The following is a 22,251-nucleotide window of genomic DNA, read 5'->3' on the forward strand; positions in this document are numbered from 1 at the left end:
TCCACATCCATAGCTTGGGGCAAGAGCGTGGTGGTTTGCTGCCAGCCCCACGCGGTTTGCATGGGTTTGCAGCCCATGCATGGGTTTGCAGCGCCCCGTGCAGCGCCAGGGCTCTGTGCCCGGTGTGCCTGTCTGCATTTGAAAGCACAGTGTCTGTCGTACAGGCACGTGTGTGCCTAAGAACAGAGGGATGGCGCCTCATCTCCCGGCAGAGATGCCTCCCCCTTGCTCAGATTCGGCGTGTCCCCATGCCGAGAGCGGGGAGCTGGCGCACAGCGTGCCGGCAAGCTCCGGGCAAGCTCCGGGCAAGCTCCATGCAAGCTCCGTGCAAGGGCTTTCCACCCTCAGCCTGATTTTACCTGTGGGATACAGCTGGAAGCTGAAGTTGTCAGCAAAGCCTTTTTCTATTAGCACTTTCCTAAAATTTAATTCCTGTGCTGTATACTTACCTTCTTTTCCCTCCCCTTTTTGTTTTTTTCTTGCCTTACAGCTTCTGACATGAAGAAGGACATAGAGTCTTTAATAGCTCAGGAAAAAGCGGAGATCGTTGCCAAGTATGAGAAGGTACCAACTTCGAGTTTCTCCCTGAAATGCTGGCTAAGGCTGAAGCTATTTAATCCGTTAGGAATACTTCAAATAAGAACTTCTGCCTGCCTGCAGACGTCGCCCCAGTAACCCTCATGCCATCAGGCTTCGTGCCAGCTCTCCCTGCCTGCTTCTGCCGGCACATCCCCTCTCACCGCATCCTGAGTTTCTCATGGATTTCATGCGTGCTCAGCGCAGGTACCGAAAGGTCCTGGGCTTTTAGTGCTTCAGTGCTCCCGTAACACCGGGACGGCTTATCCCCGACGGCACTGGTTTCTCTGATGTATGGCCCTTCCCAGCTGGTAGCAGTCACACCGGGAAAGCTGGATAGGCTGGATTTTGCGTTTTTCTCTTGCCTGCGTTGATTTTGTCTCTTTAGAGCAGGTTTGGGGCTCTTGGCTCCATGCCTTCTAGCGTGCAGGGAGGGAGGGATGGGGGCACAGGGAGTGGGATGCAGGTACTGGGGCATTCCTGATGCTGGGGCAGCTCATGGGTGTCCGTTGTGCTTTCAGGGCCGGCAGGAGGGAGCTCAGATTGACCCGTGGGAAGATGCTGATTTCACGCTGTATAAGGTTACAGACCGGTTTGGATTCCTGCAGTAAGTCCTCCTGCCCGCTCCTGTTCCCCCTGCCCCGCGCGTCTGTGCGGAGCATCCCTCTGCGCCAAGCGTGGCAGACCCAGTGTCTTGCCTATAATCCGCTCCGTGGCTTGGATGGATCGATCCCAAATGTGGGAGGAGAGACCAGATGTGCCTCCTCCCTCGACCACACGTGTTCAAACACTCTCTGAGGCTTTGAATCTGCTGCGAGGCGAGGCTCGGGAATAGTTTCCGATGGCAAGCCCGGCGTGAGAAGGTGGGAAGAGGCTCTGGCATTGGCACCTGATGATTCAGGGAGACGGAGGACAAGACAAGATTTCTGATTGTCCTCGGTTCCCTTAGGGAATCCCCATCCTAAGTGAGATGCAGGTGAATTAAATGCATGCCCTGTACCTGGGGAGAATGCGTAAAAGAACTATTTTTATTGCAAATCCAAACAAAAAGCTATAATAGTAGGTGTTTTGTGTGCAGGAGGGGGTTTTGAAGCAACTGCTGCCCAGAAATCCGCACCTCCTCCCGGGCCCTTTTAATTGCTGGTCATGTGTGTATTGAAGGAGCTTTATGCCCAGGATTTCCAGTGACATCCAGTGCCTGACCACCCCCCGCAGCTCCTGTAGCATGGTGGGGTTTTGGCCAGTGCTTCCCCTGCCTCTTCCTCGTCAGGGATGGCCATAGGAACGCACGAAGCCCCTCAGCCATATCCCCTCGGGTGCCAAGGTGGTCCCCCAGCTGCAGCACCCCGCGCTGCTCCACACCCTTCCTCGCCCATGGAGTAACCGGTGACCCCTTGCTTTTCCAGTGAGCAGGAGCTGCCGACCCGTACCGCCTTGGAGGAGAAGGTGAGAGCTGCTATATCGTCATGGCTGTCAGATCCTTACCACACCGGCTGGGGAGGGGACGGTTTGTGAGGGGACAAATGTGCAAACGAGAGCAAAGCACCCGCTGGTCACTGCTGCTCGCGTGGAGGTGGGAGCTCTGCACAACGTCCAACTGCCGGAGCTTTTATTTTGCTGGGTCATGCACCTCCCCTCCACGCTGCACTGAAATTGCACCTTTTAAAGCAATTTTGGGCTTTTCCCTCTGCTTTGGCACAGTGCTCAGTGACTGCGGTTTAAAAAGGGGATTGCAGGTAACAGCCATCTCCATCCTCATCTTCCCTGGACTGGGAGCGTGTCCTCTGTTAGCATCTTGTTAGCCGGGGCTAAATAGCATCTCCTTTCTGCCAGTCTGTTCCGATGATACAATTTGAGGCTAGCCGAACCTGCAGAGATTTTTGTTGTCAAGCAATCCTCCTCTTGGAAGTGCTTTCTCTGTGTTAAGCCTTGTGTCTCTCATTATTTTTGCCAATTCTGCCTCAGTTACCATGGGCTGAGATTACCAGTTCCTGCAGACACCTTTGGATTATTCCCTGATGCAAGGTCTCTGCACTGAAATTTAAACCTAAAGAGAATGAAGTTTTGTTTTTTCAGGAGATATCTTCTGGGGCTCTTTTTCTTAAATTCGTCTTCCCTTCTTCCCCCCTTGCAACAGCAAAAGCAGCAGGAAATAGAACGTGTGGACAAGTGGCTAAAGATGCTGAAGAAATGGGGCAAATACAGAAACAGTGACAAGGTAAGGAGGAAAAGAGCACATGTCTGGAGGGGCGGGCATGGTGCATCCTTCCAGTGAGCCAGGCTTTTGGAAAGTTGCTAGAGAAACCAGAGATTGCTGGAAAATATCGCCTAATTCTACCCGTTAAGCTTTAATCTTTCCTTGAAGTTGCAGTTGAGGGAAAAGTCCTGTTCCGAGTGGTATGGTTTTAAAAACGGTTTCCTAAATGCTGCTGGCGTGTTTGTGCTTCTGCTTTCCCGTGCCAGCAGGAGCACAGCAGAGGTCCCTGCCCCAGAGCAGGGGTGGTCACACGCCGCAGGTCGCTTCTGTGTCTCCATCACCTGGGGGTGGCCCAGGAGATGCGACTGATATGGTCCAGCTGATGTTCCTTGTAGTTCTTCATGGAGGGAGAGTTATTTGACCAGACACGGCCTAGATTTTGTATTTTGCTCCTAGCTGTGCCCGCGAAAAGCTCCTTAGGTGTTAGATCGTGTGCACTCGTCTGTGGAAATCAGGGATGGGGACGCCAAGCTGTGTCTTGGTTTGGTGTCCAAAACAAACCCTGCACCAAACGCCACTGCAAAACCGAGTTAGATTTAATACCTACTATTTGTAACGTCTTCCTATGACAAACCTCTTGAAAGAAAACTCCCTTGAACCTAAGGACAGGACCCTTGCTGGGTAAGGACAGGAGCGTTAGCCTGACCTGCTGTGCTGCGGCGCTGGGCGCAGGGGAGGGCTGAAGCCCAGCACCCCCCTGTCGCTGTGGCCTCTGCAGCCCCCTTGTTGGGCAGGAGGAGCCGGCGTCGGGATGTGTTGCTTCCAGCTCCTGCTGCGAGTTTGCAGGAGAAACTTGAGCCCAGTTAAAAGGTTGTGCAGAGGGTATCTGCAAAGCTGCAGGCGGGCATCGAGCAGAGCATCCCCCTTGCCTGGCCATCCAGAGTGATGCCAGGTTCCCCCAGCAAAGACCAGCTGTAATCTTGTCCTTTTTTAAAAAAAACCCAAATCGTATCTTCGTTACAGCAGGGATAGGGTGGAGATGGGCTTGGGGGTTTATAATCCTTCGGTTCGCTTCGGGGTGGTTCTAATTATCTTGTTCATCGGTGCTGCTTCGTGGGCAAAAACGGAGGTTCTCCTGCGGCTTTGGTATTTCTAATTAGAAGTTAGCACTAACTGATTAGTGGCCTTGTGGGTAAAAATTCCAGCGGAGTGCAAGGAAACCCTTCAAGTCCTGGAGGATGTTTAGGATAGGTAACGATGGGTGGTTTTAGCATCCTTGGCTTGCCTGGGTCGGCTGGTGGGACAGGCATGGTGTTGGGGCGTGTGGAGCAGCAGCGGTCCTGGTCTATCTTGGATTTACCCCGATAATTAGCAGGTGTGTTAACTGTGCGGCAGCCGATGTCGCTCAGGTCTGCTGCATGGTGAGGGGGCTGGACCAGCAAGTGGCTTTTGAGGGACTCGGGGTCAGAAAATGACAGAACCCTTGTAATGGGATAAATGATGCTATTTATAACAGCCTGTAAATGGCCGGTGGCTCCTGGGCACAGTCGCGGCATTGTTCCCGCGCCGGGGGGGGGGTGGAAAAGGCCGTCCCCACTCCCAGCAAACCGAGAAGAAGCGCTTGGCTCCACGCAGGGAAGGAGCAATCTGGTGACCCCAGGGAGTAGAAAGGAGCTTTGGTTTCAGTCCCATCCAGCCTAACACCACCCCGCTGCCTCGCACCAGTGCAAGCGCTGGCAGGAAGGTCTGTGCACTGGAGCAGCCGCACAGTGTTACGTGCAAAGGCCCTTACAGGTGTAAAAAAAAAAAAAAAAGTGCTTTAAAAAAAAATAATTATAAAATCAGGGTGTATCCTTCGCCTGGGTGTGCAGCCCCATGCGCTTGTGTTGGGAGTGTGGAAGCTGCTCAGAGATTCCTGCTGCAGCAGCTGGGTGCAGCTCAGAGGTGGCGTTTCAGGGCCCTTTTGCTGGGATCACAGTCATGCTCTTCAGGTGGTTATGTTGTTTTCTAGCTAAAGTAAACGTGACAAGCCCTTGATCTGATTTTTCGCAAGTGGAGTGGGTTGGTTTTGTTCCCTCTCTGAGCACTCAGGCTGTCACATCTGCATTGCGTGTTTGCTTCAGATTTGTTTTGGCCACTTCACTGATGTGATGGAAGCCCAAGTGTCACAAGACAGCAGCTCTGTCTTATTTTGACAAAGACTAGGATGTCATCTTTGAAAAAACCCTCTGCTGAAGACAGGAACCTTCCTTTTGATGTTCATTTTGATAGACTGTGCTTGATTAGAGGGAAAAAAATCCTGTTGCAGGACCCCCAGGCAGTTTCACAGGGAAGCTGCCCTGACTTTGGCTCTGCTCAGGTGATGTACAAACCCATCTTATTTTCTAGGCTGGGACTTTCTGGTCTTCAGGGCCAACCTTTCGAGTCCCCATGCAGGTGCTGGGGCTGGCAGACAGCTGACCATATCAAGTCCGTGATGAAGAGGGACTCGTGCCTTATCCAGCAGGCTGCCGTGTTTTGCAGTATCTTGGTACCTGGTGGGGGCTTGGCTTGTTGTCTCAGCTTCTGTGTACCCATCCTGGGCACGGGCTCCAGAGCAGCCACCATCAGTGGGCGAGAAAGCAGCTTTCTGAGCCCCCTGGCGCGAACCGTCACCAGAGAGCAATGCATTTTGCTTTCTGTTTCCCCGTGTGCTGCTGGTTGTGGTCTGGGTATTGGGGCTGTCACAGATTATTGGAAAAAAAGCTGAAAAAAACCCTTAAGAGGAGGGACTTCTACAGTCCCCAGCCCAGGATGGCCCGGCTATGCCTAATATCCTTCCTGGCACAACCTGTGTCTGGATGAGCAACAGATAGGATTATCTTAATGAGAGCGCTGCCTTGGGGTTCCTTGTGCTCATCACCGCATCGCATCTGTCTCCATCTCTGCTCTAGACACATTGCATAGCGATCTGATTTAATTTCAGCAGCAGCATCAACAAAAAGTGACAGCAGCACGATTCCTGGCAGGGATGGGGTTAGACTGGTGCGATGGTGCCTTTCCCTGGCTGTACGTCCACAAGGGGAAGGGTACGAAACCGCAGGAGTCCATGCAAGGACCACGCTGCTTTGCAGAGTTAAGGTGCATCCAACCTGCAGCGCAGGGCTCAATCGTGTAATTCGGGGTTCAGCACAGGGAGGCTGGGGTGGTCGCTGTCCTCTTCACGGCTGTGTTAAACCTGAGTTTAAATCCCAACCTGACCCTGCTTGGGAAGGTTGGGACACGATGGGTGCCGTGTCAGAACTGACCCGGTTAAGGCAGCGTGGTTTTGCGGAGACCAAAGAGGCTGTGCTGCGTGCGGTCTGACAGCGGGACGGTTTATTCATCGTAGCCCTGAAAGAAGTTGGTTTCGGCCAGACAGACCGGCCCTAGGAAGGGGATGTGACCTCTGCGTCGTTCACAAGCTGCTTCTTGCTGCTGGCCATGTGGGACAGGACCTTTAGAGAGGGATGTCTTTGGCCAGAGACGTCTGGGTTTTAGGCAAAGCCCGTCTTTGTGCACAGGGGTAGCCTGGTCTCTGCTGAGGTCACGGGAGTGCAGGGCGCTTAATCCAGTGCATGCCAGCAAAGCGGTTTAGAATGAATCGGGGATCTGTATGGACTGACCCCCAGGAGTGAATAATCCGCTGGCGCTGGGGAGAGCCAGCAGGCGTTGATCGTGGAGGGTCGTCTGAAGTCAGGTCTGCCTGCGAGTGCCACGGGAAGGAAAGGGGGTTACGCTTGGGAGCTGCAGGGTGACTTCTGCCGCTGCCTTTGCCATTTTGGAAAGGCAGGTAGCATTGTCCTCTCCCCCAGAGACAGCCCTGGTAATAAATGCCAATACCCACTGATGACGCGTCAGCTTTAGGATTTTAATTTGCCCCGGCAGACAGGCTAGCAGCCCCTCCGGCGTAGCCAAGGCTCCGGCTGCAGGGACAGCAGCTGAGTTGGGAGCAACTGATATCCATACGGAAAAAAAGCTATGTACAGCAAGGTCCAGGCTGCCAAGTGTCTTGCATGGCCGCGTCATCAATCGCAGGAATTAATCGCATTGTAAAAAACAGGTCCTCTTCTCCAGGGTGAAGTTTTTCATGGCTCAGCTCTCCTGGTGCATCACTGGTGGAGGAAGTGAAGGAATCCTTCCTCTCCGGAAGGACCACTCCTTGAGCCCTAAAGGAACTGAAGAAGGGGGGCTGCCCCCCACTTCAGGTGTTGGAGACAGATGGTGGGTGTATGGAGAAGCTCTGAAAGTGAGAATGCCACGCATACCCAGAATTTGGGCATTACTCCTGCTGCCTCTTCCTGGTGGAGCACGCACACAGCTGAGAAACTAACAGTGACAGGCTCCAAAACGTGGAAGCGAGCTGAAACGCGTAGATTCTGCTTTAAAAAAACCAACCCAACTTCCCGTGTTTCAACTACTGCGAAAAGATGTGCTGTGTTTAATGGCAGTGACGCCACCTCTCTAATGAAAGACTTGGAGCGCTTGGTTGGGTGCTTCTCGCAGGAGGGCTCTGATGAGGGAAGATGGAGCTTGAGTCTGGGCTTCTAGAGGCTTCCCCGTCCCATCTACTAGAAAAAAAGTGCTTGGAGAGGGGAGAGGTGGGGATGGGGTGACGATGGCCTCCGTGCCGTGAGCTTCATGTGTTACAGCCCTAAGAGGGAAGATGATCCTACGGCGAAACCCAGCACAAGGTCACTCCCTTCCCACCGACGAGGGCTGAGCAGTGTCTGAGACAGAAGATGGTGACCTCAAGGGTGGTTTTTTTCTTCCCACACGGAGCAGGAGTTGCCATCACCTGCTGCCTTCCCTCCATCAGTTCCTCACAGTGTAAATGCTCCTTGTGGTGATAAACTTCCCCGTTTGCCTTCAAGTCTCATGAGGAAGGAAAATTGTTCATTTTTCTTGCGTGTGACTCACGGCTCCGAGGGTTTAGCACTTTCACGCCTGGAGGCGGTGGGAGGAGGAGAGCCCTGGGATGAAGAGCAGGGAGGCATTCCAGTTCAGTTCCGTCTCTATGCATTTTGTAACTCCCCTGTTCCTGCCACGCTCTCATGCGGAGAAAATCATTAAGAGACCTTCACTATCTGCCAGTGAGGGCTGCACTCATTAAAGTACAATACCAGCTCTGGGAATTAAAAAAATATTTTCTTTCCACGGAGCTAAGCATCATCTTCTACCTCAGCGGCTGTCAGTCAGTCTTTCCTAATCTGTCGGAAATAAATAATTTCTTCTGAACTGGTGATTTTATCTGAGTGGGTACACACTCCAGTTTCTTGATCCCGTCTCAGCTTTCGCTCCATGGAGTCAGGAGCACTTGTGGGCACCTCGCCAGCACCGCTCTGGGGACGCGCTTCACTATGTGGCTTTGTGTCGCCTGACACGTTGCACTTCTTGTGTCCTGGTTTAATGTCCCTCGCGGGATGGGCATCTCTTGTTCCTCTCCTTGGTCCTTCAGCCGTGGGGATGGGGCTGTCCGGCACGGCGTGGGTTGCTGTCCTCCAGAAGCTCCTCACGTGCGCTCGGAGGAACAGGACCAGCTCCCCTGGGCGTGCGGGCAGTGAATGAGTGATGTCCCGTGGGATGCTGTTGGATGGGCGGTGGCCTTCCATGGGCATGTCTCGCTAGTGAGATGCTTTTTCAGGGGCAGCTCTTACTTGGTGCGTACGGAGCAGGAGCAGGCAGAGGATTTCTGTAGGGGATGGTCCTGGCTATGCATTGCGCCGTCAGGTGTGAAGCAGCACCTGGGGCAGAGCAGGCGTTTGTCAGGTGCTGAGAATGGGGCTGTAAATGTTCAATGGTGTTCACGGGATCGGGATCCATCACACTGACACTTTCTGTGTCAGCAGAAATACTGAAATATTTAGCATAATGGGGAGGAGGAGCGTTCTAACACACACCTGACTCTCCTAGTACTACATGGTGGTCTTGGCATTTATTACGTAGCTATTCTATATACTTATTTTGACCGTGATAGCAGTGCCATTTCTTCGTTATCCCTTAATCTGTCTACTTCAGCCCCACCTCCCGTCTCGCCTGGTAGTAGCTCCGTGGAACGAGAGCCGTCGCGGCTGTGGGTCGCACTCAGCAGGCGCAGCGCTGCGGTGCGGGTGGTAACAAGAGGAGGAGCAGGGGTCTGTGCCGGGGTCAGGGCTCTGGGCGGGGGGGGGGGTGTGACAGCTCAGTGCCATGGCTGTGGTGTTTATAACCTTGTACGTAGGCTGGCATTACAAAATCAAGCCAGAAGGGAAAAAGCTGCAGATGCAGGAGGGGTCGTAAAGGAAGGGTAACAGGAGCAGGTGTTCGGCTTGGGGTAAGAGGTGCAAAGGCAATGCAGCAGGACCACGTCCAGAAAGCCTTGTGCTAGGGTATGGATGCTTCCTTGTGAATTGCAGCCCTTGAATCAGCCTGAAATGCGTGAAGAAGAACCCCCTATGGGGAAAAAAAAACCCAAAAAAGAGGGACTTTGAAGGAAGTCGGCTGCACTTGTACCAGGCAATACCAGTAGCTCCAGTTGATTGCCCAGTGGGGCACTGCTCTGCTCAGCGCCGAGCCCATTCCCATGGCAGGGAATCTGGCACCTCTGTCCCCTCCCAAGGAGTCGCCCGGTCCCAAGGGATGTCTGTGTCACAATGTAAATCCCCTCCACAGCTGGAGCTTGGGCACATGCAGCAGGTCCTTCAGCGTAGCCCGCGGTCCTCGGGGGCCCAGAGGAGTGGGCGGTTGCCTTTGTCGTGCAGCTACAAGGCGTTTCATGGGTTGGATGAGTGAAAGAGTGGAAAATATTCAGAAATTAGACTTTTTTCTTTTTTTTTTATGAAGCTTTTTCTTTTAATGGGAGAAATCAAGGATGGAACAAAAGCTCTTTTTTCTGTTTTCCATTGAAATGTAGTAGTTTCTTTAGAGAGAGGGGGCTTTATGACAAGAAAAAAGAGAAGAGGCATCTGTGAGATGTAGTGAACATGTGGAAACTGGAGGAGGGGCACATGCATGTTTGTCCCCAGTCCCCCTCCTTGCTGGAGGAGCACCCTGCACATCCCAGGTAGAGCCTTTGGTGTAGCCCACAGTCTGCTCTGCCACTTGTCAAGCCATGAGAGTTCCAGTGGACACATCCCTGTGGCTCTCATGGTCAGAGCTCTCCTCTCCAAGGAAAAATGTATTTTTCTCTAAGTCCCTGAGGATCCAGGTGAGAACAGCCATGCCAGGTCAGATCAGAAGCTTCAAAGCCAAGGATGCTGTGTCTGGTCCTTGGAGAGGAGCCCAGGGGCAGGCTGGTGTGCACAGAATGTGACTGCTGTGAAGCACCTGAGATGTCTCCACGTATAAAGGGGATGGTCTGTGTCCAGCTCTTCCAGTAAGGTTAAAAACATGAGGTGCAGCTTAATTTTGGCTGAGTAGCTGTCTTTGGTGGATACAGGTGCTCAGCTCCTCCATCAGATTGGCGATGCCCTCTCTGTGCCAGTGCAGGCAGGGGAAGTGATCGGTTGGGTGCCTTCTCAGCTGGCTGGTGGTCCACAGCAGCAAACTGTGGAGCAAATCTGTTCTGCAGGACCAGCTAACCTCGTTTCCCTCCCTGCAGATGTGCCGGCGAGTGTACAAAGGGATCCCACTGCAGGTGCGAGGCCAGGTCTGGTCGCTTCTGCTGGACGTTGAGAAGATGAAGAAGGAGAACGAAGGAAAATATGAGGTAGGGGCTCTTCCTGGCACAGATTGTGGGAGCAAGGTGATGGGGAGGCTAGTTTGGTGGGGCTTCACCAGCTGGGGCAAGTCGGGTGGGTGCAGGTGTCTCCATCCCCACCCACATGGGCAGGAGGGAAATAGGGTCCCTATGGAGCTGCTGTAAGGGCCAGGGGGGCACCCGGCCCTTGCATCCTCCCTGTCAGGGTAGCGGTGTGCCAGCCGCCCTACGATGTGCGCTGCTGGTGAGGTCCGATCCTGTCGGTGAACTCGGTGACCTCTGAGAAGGAAAGGCTTAGAATTTGCGAGGACTGAAAATGCAGAGGGTATAAACCGTTTATCGCCGTGTGTGTGTTAGGCTGGAGCCTTTCGGCACGCTAGCCAGCTGCTTTCCCTAATAGCCTGCTTCCATTTACTCTGCTGGAAGCCGCGAGCAAAAATTGCTGGATCGCAGTTGCTGCATCCTTAGGGAAAAGTGCAGGGAGGAGGGAGGGGGAGTTCAGCAAAGGTACCTCTTGCAGCTCCCCGGAGCAATGCGGAGCGGCCGCAGGTACCCCGGCGCGGGGAGGTGCTGGCTGTGGGTACCCCAAATGATTTATTTTGCATCACGTACCCAGGCAGGGATCAGGGTGTGATGGAGACGGTTACATTTTGGAGGCAGGAGGGCAAGTCTTGCTTCCAGCAGGTGTTTCTAAAAATCCCTGCCTATCGAGCAGGATGGTGCTAAGGCTCATTATAGTTAGTGGAGCGTAGATGTTAATTGCGAGATGCTGCTGGGATGGAGTCCCATGCAGGGCTTGGGGCAGGCGGGCTGGGCTCCGGGCAGCAAGCGGAGGTAACGAAGCTCTCGGAGGTAACGAAGCTCTCGGAGGTAACGAAGCTCTCCCAGCTGCTGATCGCGCTCCCTCCCTCGAAGCCGTGCTGCGCAGGCAGGGGAGCAATCCAGACAAATGAAAGTCACCAGGAGTTTCTCTGCACTCCGGAGGAGTCTGCGTTAAGCAGGAGCTTCAGGGCTAATAGGCTTTGCTGGTGCAGCCCCCCTGCAAGCTCGTCTTTATCTGCCTCTTCTTTGGTGCCAGCTGCCGCCAGTAATTAGCTCGCCCTTCATTTCCTCCCGACGAGGCTCAGGGCAGCTCCGGGGTGTGAGGGCTTTTGCTTTCAAGAAGGGACTAAGCCTCAGCCCCCAGCCCTGCGTCCTGGGGGGGCTGGTCCCACGGCCACCCCGTTTCTCCTTGGCCGTGAGCCATGGCACAAAAGCCTGGCTTTTGCGTGTGCCGTGAGTTTTGAGCGTGCCATCCAGCACGTGCTGGGCAATTTTTCCTTTTTGTATACCCACTGCTCCCTCTGTAGAGGTGTCCCCTGCGCTCAGGCTGGCGGAGGAGCTGCTTTTCCAGCCACGTGGGCTGCCTCGCTCCCTGTGTCCTTGTCGTCTCTGGAGTGATGCAATTAAAAAGCCCAGTGCGATTGCTTCCGTAGCGCTTCATCTTATCCCAGCTGTCCTCCAAGTCCTCTCTGTGCAAGTCCCCGAGTCTTCTTCAAGGCCGTGGCAGCTCAGTTGTCCGTGGTGCCACCGTCCGTGGTTTCAGCGTGGGTGTGATGCTCTGCCCTCCCCGGGGTTTTATAGCCACAACTGGGAGGGCTTGAGGAGAGCTGAGAAGGTGGACAGGAGAAACGTGTTGGGGGCGGGGGGGCAGAGTGGAGGCATCCTGGCTTTTATCGGCCGCTTTGGAAAAGGTCTTTGGGATGGGACCTCCAGCTTCCCAGCCTCTGCTCTGCCACTGGCTTGCAGGGCTCACGAGCTTGGCAGGGCATCTGTGGACCAGGTTACTTAAACAAGGGGAAAAAAGGACATCAGCCCATCCTGGGCTTCTTGTTTACCACCTGCGGAATTAATAAAGCCTCCTGGGTGCGTGGAAGTGGCAAAGTGCTGTGCAACCTACCTGCTATTCAGGTGCAGTGATTAAAAAAGCCTAAAGTAGGGAGGTTTACAGTCTTTGGCAGGCTTCTGTGTTGTTGAGGGCCTTTAGCAGGGGAATTTGCACTGAAGTGACCGGGTGCATATGAACAGTCATCTTGTCTCAGGTAATCTGCCTGCTTTATAGAGGGCAAGGAGCCATAGGATGCCGGGAGCACAGGATTTACAGCAGGGAAATGATCTGGTTCATCAGATCTTCGTTCTGTCATCACTTTTATCCTCCCTTATCCTGTGCAGGCAATAATTCAAAATAGCCCCTGCGCCGTTCCTCCTCCAAACCGCTGCTTTCAAGGTTGCAGTTAATATTCCCAAGGTGCTGTGACTGTGCTGTGCTGGACACGTCTGGGAGCTAATGATCTCCTGATGTTCCCCAGAGCTGATGTGGCCACCTCGGGAGGTCAGCAGCAGCCTGGAGGTGCCTTGTGTCAAGCTGACAGGCGTTGGTAGGACAGCAGCTGCTGGAGGTGATTCAGGATCTGTGCAGATGTGCTGTTTTCTGTCTCCTGTGTGAGCAAGGAGGGTCTTGAGCCTGGGCTCAAGACTCGCTGCTCATCTCCGCTGTCCCTAAGCTGCTGCTGGATCTCAGGCTACCTGAGACAGTCACAAAATGTATTTTGTTAATGCAGTTAACCCTGGAGGTATTGGAGGAGGAAGGCATGATCACCAGTGGTACCTAGAGGCTGTGGGATGAGATAATGGTCCTTGCCCGCACGCCCAGGGCTGAGCGGTGGGTTACGGAGGGGACTGCAGTGGGGTTCGTTCATGGAGCATCCTCAGCTTGGGAGTCTGAGGGCATGGCTGGTTGGGGTGGGCTTCGGTTTGGTTTGAATTCCCTTTTGTTGCAGTAGGCTTCGGTCCTTCATCTGTGTTGGGGGGATTCATGGGGGGAACATCCTTCATCTGCATGGGGGGAACATGGGCGTTCTTGGCTTTGAAGTCAGTTTCTGTTCTGGACTCAGCCAGTTCCTTAACATTTGCACCAGTCCAAGGGAATACCCCAGCACGGCTTTTCTAGCAGAAGCTCCTTAAAACTAAGATAATTTTCTTCTTCAGGGGAAGTAGTAGTTGGAGATCACTTCATAGAGTCTGGCGTAACTTTGGACTTGATTATGATTGAGCCTGTGAAAAGCTCAGAGACTCGGCGCATACATCTGCTTGTTGGTTCCTTAGGGAGGTGCATCATTCCTCAGGCGCCAACAGAGGTCTTGATGCTTTATGACAGCCAGACAGGGTACTACAAAGAAGTCAAAGTAAATCAGAATTGAATTCAGTTGCAAAGGCTTTAGATTCTGAAAACTCAGTATCTGCATTGCAAGAGGGCAAAGGCTGGGTTGGCAGCTGCTGGCGTCGTGGCGTGCAAGCATGGGGTTGTCCCCTTCGCCGTGCAAGGCGGCAGTGTCCCCGGTGGCTCTGCCGTGGCTCGGTGCAAGGCGGCAGTGTCCCCGGTGGCTGTGCTGTGGCTCGGTGCAAGGCGGCAGTGTCCCCGGTGGCTCTGCCGTGGCTCGGTGCAAGGCGGCAGTGTCCCCGGTGGCTGTGCCGTGGCTCGGTGCAAGGCGGCAGTGTCCCCGGTGGCTCTGCCGTGGTTTGGTGCCGTGGTTTTGGTGCTGTGGCTCGGTGCCGCTCCAGCAGTGGGAAGCGTGTCTTCTCCCTGCGCAGGAGGTGTGGGCTGGGATGGTGTCCAGCTCCTTCCTCTTGTCTGCTCCTCTCCCTTCCAGCAAATGAAAGAGCAAGCAAAGAGCCTTTCGTCGGAAATCAAGCAGATCGACTTGGACGTCAACCGCACCTTCCGGAACCACATCATGTTTCGGGATCGCTATGGAGTGAAGTGAGTACGGGAGGCGTCGCGTGGCTGCACGGGCATCGGTGCCGCTGGGGGTGCGTGGGGTGGAGTGGCCACCAGCCCCCTGGCTCCGAGCAGTGCCCAGGAGAGCAGAGTCACCTCTCCCTGCTCCACCAGCCACCAGCACACGGTGCTGGGCTGCTGAGTCTCTCTCCACTGAACTGTGTTCAGCCCCGGTTCCTGAGCCCAGCACCAGCCTGTTGCGGTGCCTTGTCCCCCAGGGAGCCAGGGCTGGGGTGACGGGGTGGGTCTGTGGGGAGCTGGCTGGCATGGGGCGGACGGCAGGGTTGGAGAGGTCTGACAGAGTGGCTGTGTCACTTGGGTGAGTCACACCTGGCTGCCCGGCACAGACGTGCAGCCTGCGAGGAAGCCTGCGCCGCGTATCTGCGCGGTACTGACCCCCTCAGCGAGGAGGGGAGGGAGAAGGGAGCCCACTGATGAAATGGTGGCAGTGCTGTCCCCCAGGGTATGTCACACCTGATGCCTGGGTGGTTACAAGTCTATTAAAATCCCACCACGACTCTAAACCCAAGGCGTGGGGGTGTTGAACACAGGGTGTGCGGGTACATGCATGTCTCTGTGGGAGACCCCCTGATGGAGCAGGCTGCTGGTGACCCCCCTGAAGGAAGAGCTCCCATCCCCCGTGCCCACCAAGGCACTTTCTGGTTCCATCAGCCCCGCTCCTTGCAAAAGGCATCAGGACCAGCTGGCTGGGTGTTCTCAGCACCTTTGCACTCTCTGGTGTGCCCACGAGGCTGGAGACCCCACGCTCGGGTGCTTTAATGTCCTTCTTTCTCCCCAGGCAGCAGGCACTCTTCCATGTCCTGTCAGCATACTCGGTTTATAACACCGTAAGTAGTACGTTAGTCCTGTTAAAGTGAAGAGCATTGCACTTTATATATGTCGTGTGTGTGTGTGTATATATCTCTCTCTAAAGATTTTTAAAAAGCTTTATATAAGTTTATATATGTGTATACATGCATGTTTGTGTATATATGTATTTACACCCCCGCGTTTAGCCAGTCATAATTCCAATTTTAAATCCTCACGCTGGCTGTACAGACAGCTGCAAGGCTCGCTGTCAACACAGGGCTCCTTGCCGCAGTTGTTTCATTCCCTTGTCTGTTTTGTCACCTGGTAAATGCCATCTGGTAGATGCGGTCTGGGTGAGTGTCAGCGGGGGACAAGGGACTGCCCTTCGGCTCTCCGGCAGGGCTAGCCTCTCGGCAGAAGGTCTGTCGTCTTTCTGACTCCTTGTCATACGCTCAATGGCATCCTTGTTGGAAACACTGATTTATTACAGCCTACCAGTAATTTTTAGCTAAAGGGCATGGGCAGAATAAGCCTAAATTAGCAGCTGAACCTACCGCCTCCGTCTCCAGGAGGGGACAGTTACCCCAGAAAGCAGAGAAGATGCTCGGGGGGGTTAGTCAAGGAAACAAGGACCCTGCCTTCCCTCAGACCAGATAAATGGTTACCGGATTTATTTATTTAATTACTTCAGCGCTTATGCGGCTGAAGGAATCCACAACAGCATTGGAGCCACATGCTGTTTGTCATCTCATCCCCTCTTCCTTGATGCAGCTGCAGGCACCTCTTATGTTGGGGCGTCTGTCCCTCGCCCTCCAGGCTCAAATGGGCTGATAGGGGTGGGGGGCATTGCCTGCAACCCCCCACCTCCCACTGGAGAACCTGCTGGAGCAAGTCCAGAGGAGGCCATGAAGATGGTCAGAGGGCTGGAGCCCCGCTCTGTGAGGGCAGCTGGGAGAGCTGGGGCTGTCCAGCCTGGAGCAGAGAAGGCTCCGGGGAGACCTGACAGCCGCCTTCCAGCACCTAAAGGGGCCGACAGGAAAGCTGGAGAGGGGCTTTTTACAAGGGCAGGTAGCGACGGGACAAGGGGGATGGCTTTAAACTGAAAGAGGGCGGATTTACATCAGGTATTAGGAAGAAATTCTCCCCCGTGAGGGCGGCGAGGCACCGGCCCAGGCTGCCCAGAGCAGCTGTGGGTGCCCCATCCCTGGCAGTGCCCAAGGCCAGGCTGGACGGGGCTGGGGGCAACCTGGGCTGGTGGGAGGGAGCCCTGCCCGTGGCAGGGGGACTGGAACTAGATGGTCTTTAAGATCCCTTCCAACCCAAACGGTTCTGTGAGTCAGTGCCGTGGTGGATGCTGTAGACCTACGGGAGCTGTGAATTTGAGCATAAACGATAAAAGACCTTGAAACAGGACCAAACCTTGGACGAGGAGAGGGAAGCACAGGCAGCCTGACCAGCTCCCGCAGCTTAGGCATCGCGGTGGGGTCTGGCGGCACATGTGCCTCTCTTGGCTCTTGCAGGAGGTGAGCTACTGCCAGGGGATGAGCCAGATCGCAGCCGTCCTGCTGATGTACCTAAACGAAGAGGATGCGTTCTGGGCGCTGGCGCAGCTGCTGACCAACCAGCGGCACGCCATGCACGGTACGGCGGGGCGGGATGCGCCCGGGGGGTCTCAGGGCTGCTCGGGTGGCTCGGTAGAGCCTCCTTCCCCCTCACCTGCTTGTTTAAAGTGAGTGAGGCTTAATTACATGCCAGCGCAACCTGACTGCGGAGCTGGGCTTGGCTCTCGGAGGCAGACAAGTTCGTCAGAGAGAAGTGCGGTTTATCGGCACTGAGCTTCAGCGCTCGGTAATTAACACGTTCACAGAGGTGCTATCTTCCTTCTGGAGCGCCTTGCCCTTGGCAAGCAATTAACTCAAGGTTATGAGTTTTTAAAAGTCTCACAGAAGTACATCCAAGAGCATCGTGTAATGCTCTGTTTTAAGCGTGCCATCAGCTACGTGCCCTGGCGTTTTTATGAAGATGTAATTCCACCAAACGTGCTATGTTAACTTCAAACACATTAAAGATCCTTTCACCTTGCTTGTGGTTAGCAGTAATCTGTGCGCGGGGAGTCAGGTTGTTCTCTGAGCAGAGGGCTGAGCCTTATGGCTCGATAAGACCAGACAGCCTTCAGTTTGTGTCCTGCTGGGTTACGGGGCGTTGCACAAGCTTGTGGGGCTCAAACGCCTTCAGCTTATCTCTGACCCTCGGAGGTGCATCCAGGGAGGGCTTGGCCAAGGCAAGGCTGGGGGCTCATCGGGGCTGCTGGGGGGCTGGGGTGGGGGTGCTGGTGCCCGGGTGGGCAGGGTGAAGGGTGGGCTCCGGGGGGGGATGCCGAGGGAGGTAGCTGGGCTTGCTGTGGGGTCCGGCTGACTTCAGCAGGCAGCATGGGATGAGTTTCTAGGCTGCCCCGGTGACTGCCTCAGAGCTTTTCTTGATTATTCTGTATTTCTCTCATCTTTTCAAGGTTTTTTCATTCCCGGGTTCCCGAAGCTGCAGAGGTTTCAAGCTCACCACGAGCAGATTTTAAGCAAACTCTTTCCCAAACTGAAGAAGCACATGGTATCGCTTTGGCTATCAGTCCCCCGCACTAACACCGCGGTTTAACGCTAAAGCAATTAGCGCCGCGTTCTGCCAGGCAGACACACAGCTGAACGCGTTTCTAACTGCGTTGAGGCTGCTTCTCTATTAAATGAGGTGCCTGAATCTGGCTGAGGCACATGGCTGTCGTTTGCTCGCTGGTTATCACCAGTTTAGGGACCGCTAAAACCTGGAGGCTCCCATAGGGAAGGCGGGAAGGCTCCCGGAGCCTGCGGCACAAGGAGCTGCGGCACGCAGCAGCAAGGCTGGACCACGCTCTCACGCCAGCTGCGAGGCCCCAAGGGTGATGCTGGACTATCTGGAGTCTTAATTCACTGATTATTTAACGGCTTTGCTGTTGGTTAAAGACAGGAGGTGTGTAAGGTTTGCTGTGTGTTTTGCTGCTTGGGAAAGTCCAGTTGCTTTTCTCTTGAGCAGATGGTACGAGCCCATTTGGTGGCTGGAGGAGCATCTGCAGGGCACATCGACTGCAGTCCGATTTTGCAACACCTGTTCCCCCTGCCCCCCTTTTTTGTTTTTCCTTCCCCCCTTGTCCCCCCTTGCATTTGCTGTAGACGGTTGGTATCCAGTGGCCAGACTCCTGCAGGTTCCTTGTGCTCCCAAGGGGCTCGGTGGCCCAGGTCCAGGAAAAGCTGTTTATATTGCCGTCTTCTGCAGCAGCGCTTGCGTCGTGCTGCAAACGAGCCAGCCCTGGCCGTAAAAGTGAAACAAAGCCAAGACAAGGTTTTCACTTCATTGTAGCCATGGGTACGGGGGGGAAACCTGGACAGGGAGGATGGGAATAACTCTCAGAAAGCTGCTCATGCCTCTCGGCTCCTGAAGGCTCCCCAGGCTTGCAGGTGCCCAGCACCAGCTGAAAGCAAAGTCTGGAGACGACGGTTAATCCCATGGGCTTCTTTCTCTTCCCATCCCCGCCGCTCCGCTGGCTTTGCGCGTCGCCTTTATGCACGTGCAGGGTGCTGCGCATCCCAGCACCGGCTGTGCCATGCCAGGGAAAGCAAAGGTATGTGCGAGCGCTGTGCCGGGTGCCAGGCAGGGATGGAAAAGTGATAGACCGGGGTGATGCTGGTGAGGTTTTTAAGAGTTTCCTGGTCTGGCAGCAGCCATGCCATGCAAGTGAGGCAGTGCTAGCAAAGCTGGCTTGCTTGTGCAGGTCTGGATTTACCTTCGGGATACTTGGGGCTGTCGTTATTGCGGTGCTCTGAGAGGCTCGCCTGGGAATGGCTGCGGAGACAAAAGTGGCAGCCCGCAAGGAGCACGTGGTTTTTGTCCGGGAAGGTTTTTGTTAGATCCTTGGAGTAGGTGTTAGGCCAGAAAAGCTTCTCCTAGAAATGCCCCTCCAAAGCTGCCTCTGGCCACGCTGAGGATCAGGGGCGATGAACACCGTGGGTGAAGGGCCAAAGCGGGGCTTCAGCGCCGGGATGGAAAGCAGGGGCTTTGCTGGGAGACAGACGCAGCCAGATCCTGCACCCAGACCCTGGCATTAAGCAACCAACCAGCCGACCTCCCCCCCCCCCCGCAAAAGCCCTGTGAGGTGCCTGACCCCCCAGCAGCCAGCCTGGTGAAACGCCTGTCTCTCTTTGCTCTCTCCTCCCAGGACAAGGAGCAGATGACTACGGGGATTTACACCACCAAGTGGTTCCTGCAGTGTTTCATTGACAGGGTGAGGATGCTCTGAGGCTTGTTTGCTGCTCTGCCGCTTGCGTGCACGGTTAATCCACCTGGATTTTTGAGAAAGTATTGTAATTGAAGAAGGTGTTAATATTTTATAAGGTGGGGTATTATGCGCGCACTCGTAAGTTAGTAAGGGAGAAGCTAAAAATAACTGTGTGTCACTGATGACAAGCCAGTCCCTGCTGCCTCATCACAAGCAGGTGCCGGGAGATGGCTCAGCAGCAGCAGCGTAAGCTGCAAAGTCAGGAGAGATCCTTCTCCTGCCCACTGGCACTGCTGCAGAGGCGATTATTAACCTCACTTCAGCTTTGGAAACAATGTAGGGAGAAGAACTGCTGGAGGCACAAACCTCAGCAAATAGCGCTGCAGCAGCTGCGGGCAAAGGAGCAGTCTGGGCATTGGAGACACTTGAAAGCGTGAGAAAATTACCCGGATTTGTCCAGAGCTAATTTGTCAGTCCCAAGCCGAGAGTACTTTATTTTCAGGGGCAGCGTTGTGCTCACACACTGGAACGCAAGATCTGGACTTGCTCATATTTAGGACATCTGTGTGTCCTCGGTCTCAGTTTTCTGCTGCCCCGTCTCCTATAAAACAGCAGGTGATCCCTTCCCCTGGAGAGGGATCTCGCTGCTTTGCAGCCTGACGCTCAAAGCTGTATAAAATGCAAAGTCCCTTTAATTGCAGCGTCGTGATGAGAGGGTCTTGCCAGACTCTGGAGAGTAAGCACAGCATCCTAAGCTTGAACTGAAATGTCACAGTGGGACCAGTATTAATTTCTGTGCTGGTGAGATGCCTGAAATCTTTGCTGGGAGGTGATGGACGGCTCCATCATTTTGGGTATCAGTTCAGTCCTGTTTGTTAGGTTGGATCTGGGTTTTTCTAGCAGGCACAAATAAGCCTGTGTGTAATGAAGAGTACTTCTCTAGACACCGAAGGAGTGATTTTTTTATTTTTTTAATGCTTAGTGAAGCACTGTTGGGCCCTCAGACCTGTGCCATCAATAGCCTTTCATCTGTCTGGGCAATCTGGATGGATACAGGAGTGGTTTTGTGTGCTCGCAAGGCTGGAAGATGATGATGCTCCCTCCAGGGTAGGGGAGTCCACGTGCTAGCATGCCTGTGTGGAAAGTTTCTCCTTTTTCTGCATTCGTGGCCAGGTTTTAAGTACTTTTCCAGCCACCCAAGGGTCTTAGCTTTAAGGCAAAACCATCAACTCTAAAATAGGGTTTTGTGTTGTAGACTAATCCAATGCCCTGTTGCATGTTGCGGTGGAAGGGGACGTGGCGGTGCCACCAAACTCTGCATCATCATCCCACCAGTCGGTGCCAATGAGTTTGGTGCTAATGAGGCTTTTTGTTTGTGTGTTTGAAACAGACCCCCTTCACCCTCACCCTGCGGCTGTGGGATATCTACATTCTGGAAGGCGAGCGGGTGCTGACGGCCATGGCTTACACCATCCTCAAGCTGCACAAAAGTAAGGTCCCAGCAGGGCGCATCTGGTACGGCAGGGGTGGCGCCGTGCTGGGCCACCCGCACGCAGCTGGTCCGGCGAGCCTTGGTGGCCACCACCGGCCTGCTTCGTGCCTGCCCCGGCCCCAGAAGGCACCGGCCCGTGCTGGTGCTGCGGGGAGGCTGTGAGATGCTGCAAGGGTTGAAACGCTGCGCTCAGCGCGCAGCAAGCCCCACCTGAAACGCTCCCGGCTGCCTTCGTGCTTGCTGCGCCCCGCATTTTATCAACAGACTTTTAGGGGTGACACAGACCCATCTGACTGCAAAGCTCTGTGTAGTGGTTCAGCTGAAAGGGCTGTTAGAGGGAGGAAGAAATCTATTAATACGTTTCTAAAATGACCAGACCCAGGGTTTCTGACATAATATTAGGGCAATGATGTTTCTACCTCGAGGTCTTTGGGATTTTGAACCCCTCTTCTCCCATAAACTAGCAGCCTTGCTTTTGTCACCCCGTTAGGTCTCTGATCTGGGGCGGGAGCGATGCTGACGGTGCATGTTGGGAACCTGTGGGCCAGCGGGATTTATCGGGACTGTGTGTGTTGGCTTCTGCAAACAGCCACCCTGCTTCTTCCTTCAGCCGAATGAAGAACAGGCTATCCTGAAATACATCTTTAAGTATCCTGTTGGTTTGCAAAGGCTGGGCAACTGGCAGGCAGAAGTTTCAGCCTGGCTGGGAAGTCACCTCTCCTTCCTAAGAATGTGTGGTGTGGATCGGCATCTCTGCCTGCATCCTATTCCTGCCTGCATCCCACCCCTGCCTGCACCCCTGGCGTGGGTCAGCACCTCTGCCTGCGCCTCTGCCTGGGGCTGGCGGCTGTTCAGTCTGATGCTCCGGGTCTGTCTCCTGGAGCTTTTCCTCCTCCTAGAGGTACTGGTGAGAACTTCCAGAAATGGCCCAAACCTTGCATCCTGGTCAGCGTAGGTCCCAGCCGTCATCATCCTGCCATTGCTGAGCTACTGCCCGCAGGTGGCACGGACATGTAAATGTATCAGCAACCCCCAGCAACAGCAGGAGGGTGGGAAAGAGGCAAAAATATTCAGGCTGTCCCACCTTGGAGTGGGAGCAGCAGCAGAAACCTGGATAAAACCAAAGCAATGCAACCCACGCTTGTGCTACCCAGCAGCTTGGCCATGCCGCTGCCATTACTCCTGTCTGTCATCCCCCAGAGCGCTTGCTGAAGATGACGCTGGAAGATTTACGGGAATTTCTGCAGGAGAAAATTGCCGCTTCCCTGCAGTACGAGGACGATGCCGTCATCGAGCAGCTGCAGGTGTCGATGACTGAACTGCGCAAGATGAAATTTGACCTTCCCCCACCAGGTGCGTCGAG

General features: G+C 54.4%; 1 protein-coding gene across 10 annotated transcripts in view; it reads left to right on the forward strand.

The window, feature by feature from the left end:
- The window catches only part of LOC130156500 (USP6 N-terminal-like protein), an 82,104-nt gene that overhangs the window by 55,384 nt on the left and 4,469 nt on the right, over nucleotides 1-22,251 (forward strand). For all 10 annotated transcript variants that reach the window (XM_056355052.1, XM_056355055.1, XM_056355056.1 and 7 more), the window contains 12 exons: nucleotides 491-564; nucleotides 1,098-1,183; nucleotides 1,983-2,022; nucleotides 2,714-2,794; nucleotides 10,371-10,478; nucleotides 14,159-14,268; nucleotides 15,086-15,134; nucleotides 16,617-16,737; nucleotides 17,606-17,700; nucleotides 19,337-19,402; nucleotides 20,787-20,886; nucleotides 22,089-22,241. In XM_056355052.1, the coding sequence (XP_056211027.1) occupies nucleotides 499-564; nucleotides 1,098-1,183; nucleotides 1,983-2,022; nucleotides 2,714-2,794; nucleotides 10,371-10,478; nucleotides 14,159-14,268; nucleotides 15,086-15,134; nucleotides 16,617-16,737; nucleotides 17,606-17,700; nucleotides 19,337-19,402; nucleotides 20,787-20,886; nucleotides 22,089-22,241 (1,075 nt within the window). In that variant the 5' untranslated portion in view covers nucleotides 491-498. The remainder of the gene's footprint in view (nucleotides 1-490; nucleotides 565-1,097; nucleotides 1,184-1,982; nucleotides 2,023-2,713; nucleotides 2,795-10,370; nucleotides 10,479-14,158; nucleotides 14,269-15,085; nucleotides 15,135-16,616; nucleotides 16,738-17,605; nucleotides 17,701-19,336; nucleotides 19,403-20,786; nucleotides 20,887-22,088; nucleotides 22,242-22,251) is intronic.

This window comes from Falco biarmicus, chromosome 10, assembly GCF_023638135.1.
Source record: "Falco biarmicus isolate bFalBia1 chromosome 10, bFalBia1.pri, whole genome shotgun sequence".
Taxonomy (NCBI): Eukaryota; Metazoa; Chordata; class Aves; order Falconiformes; family Falconidae; genus Falco; species Falco biarmicus.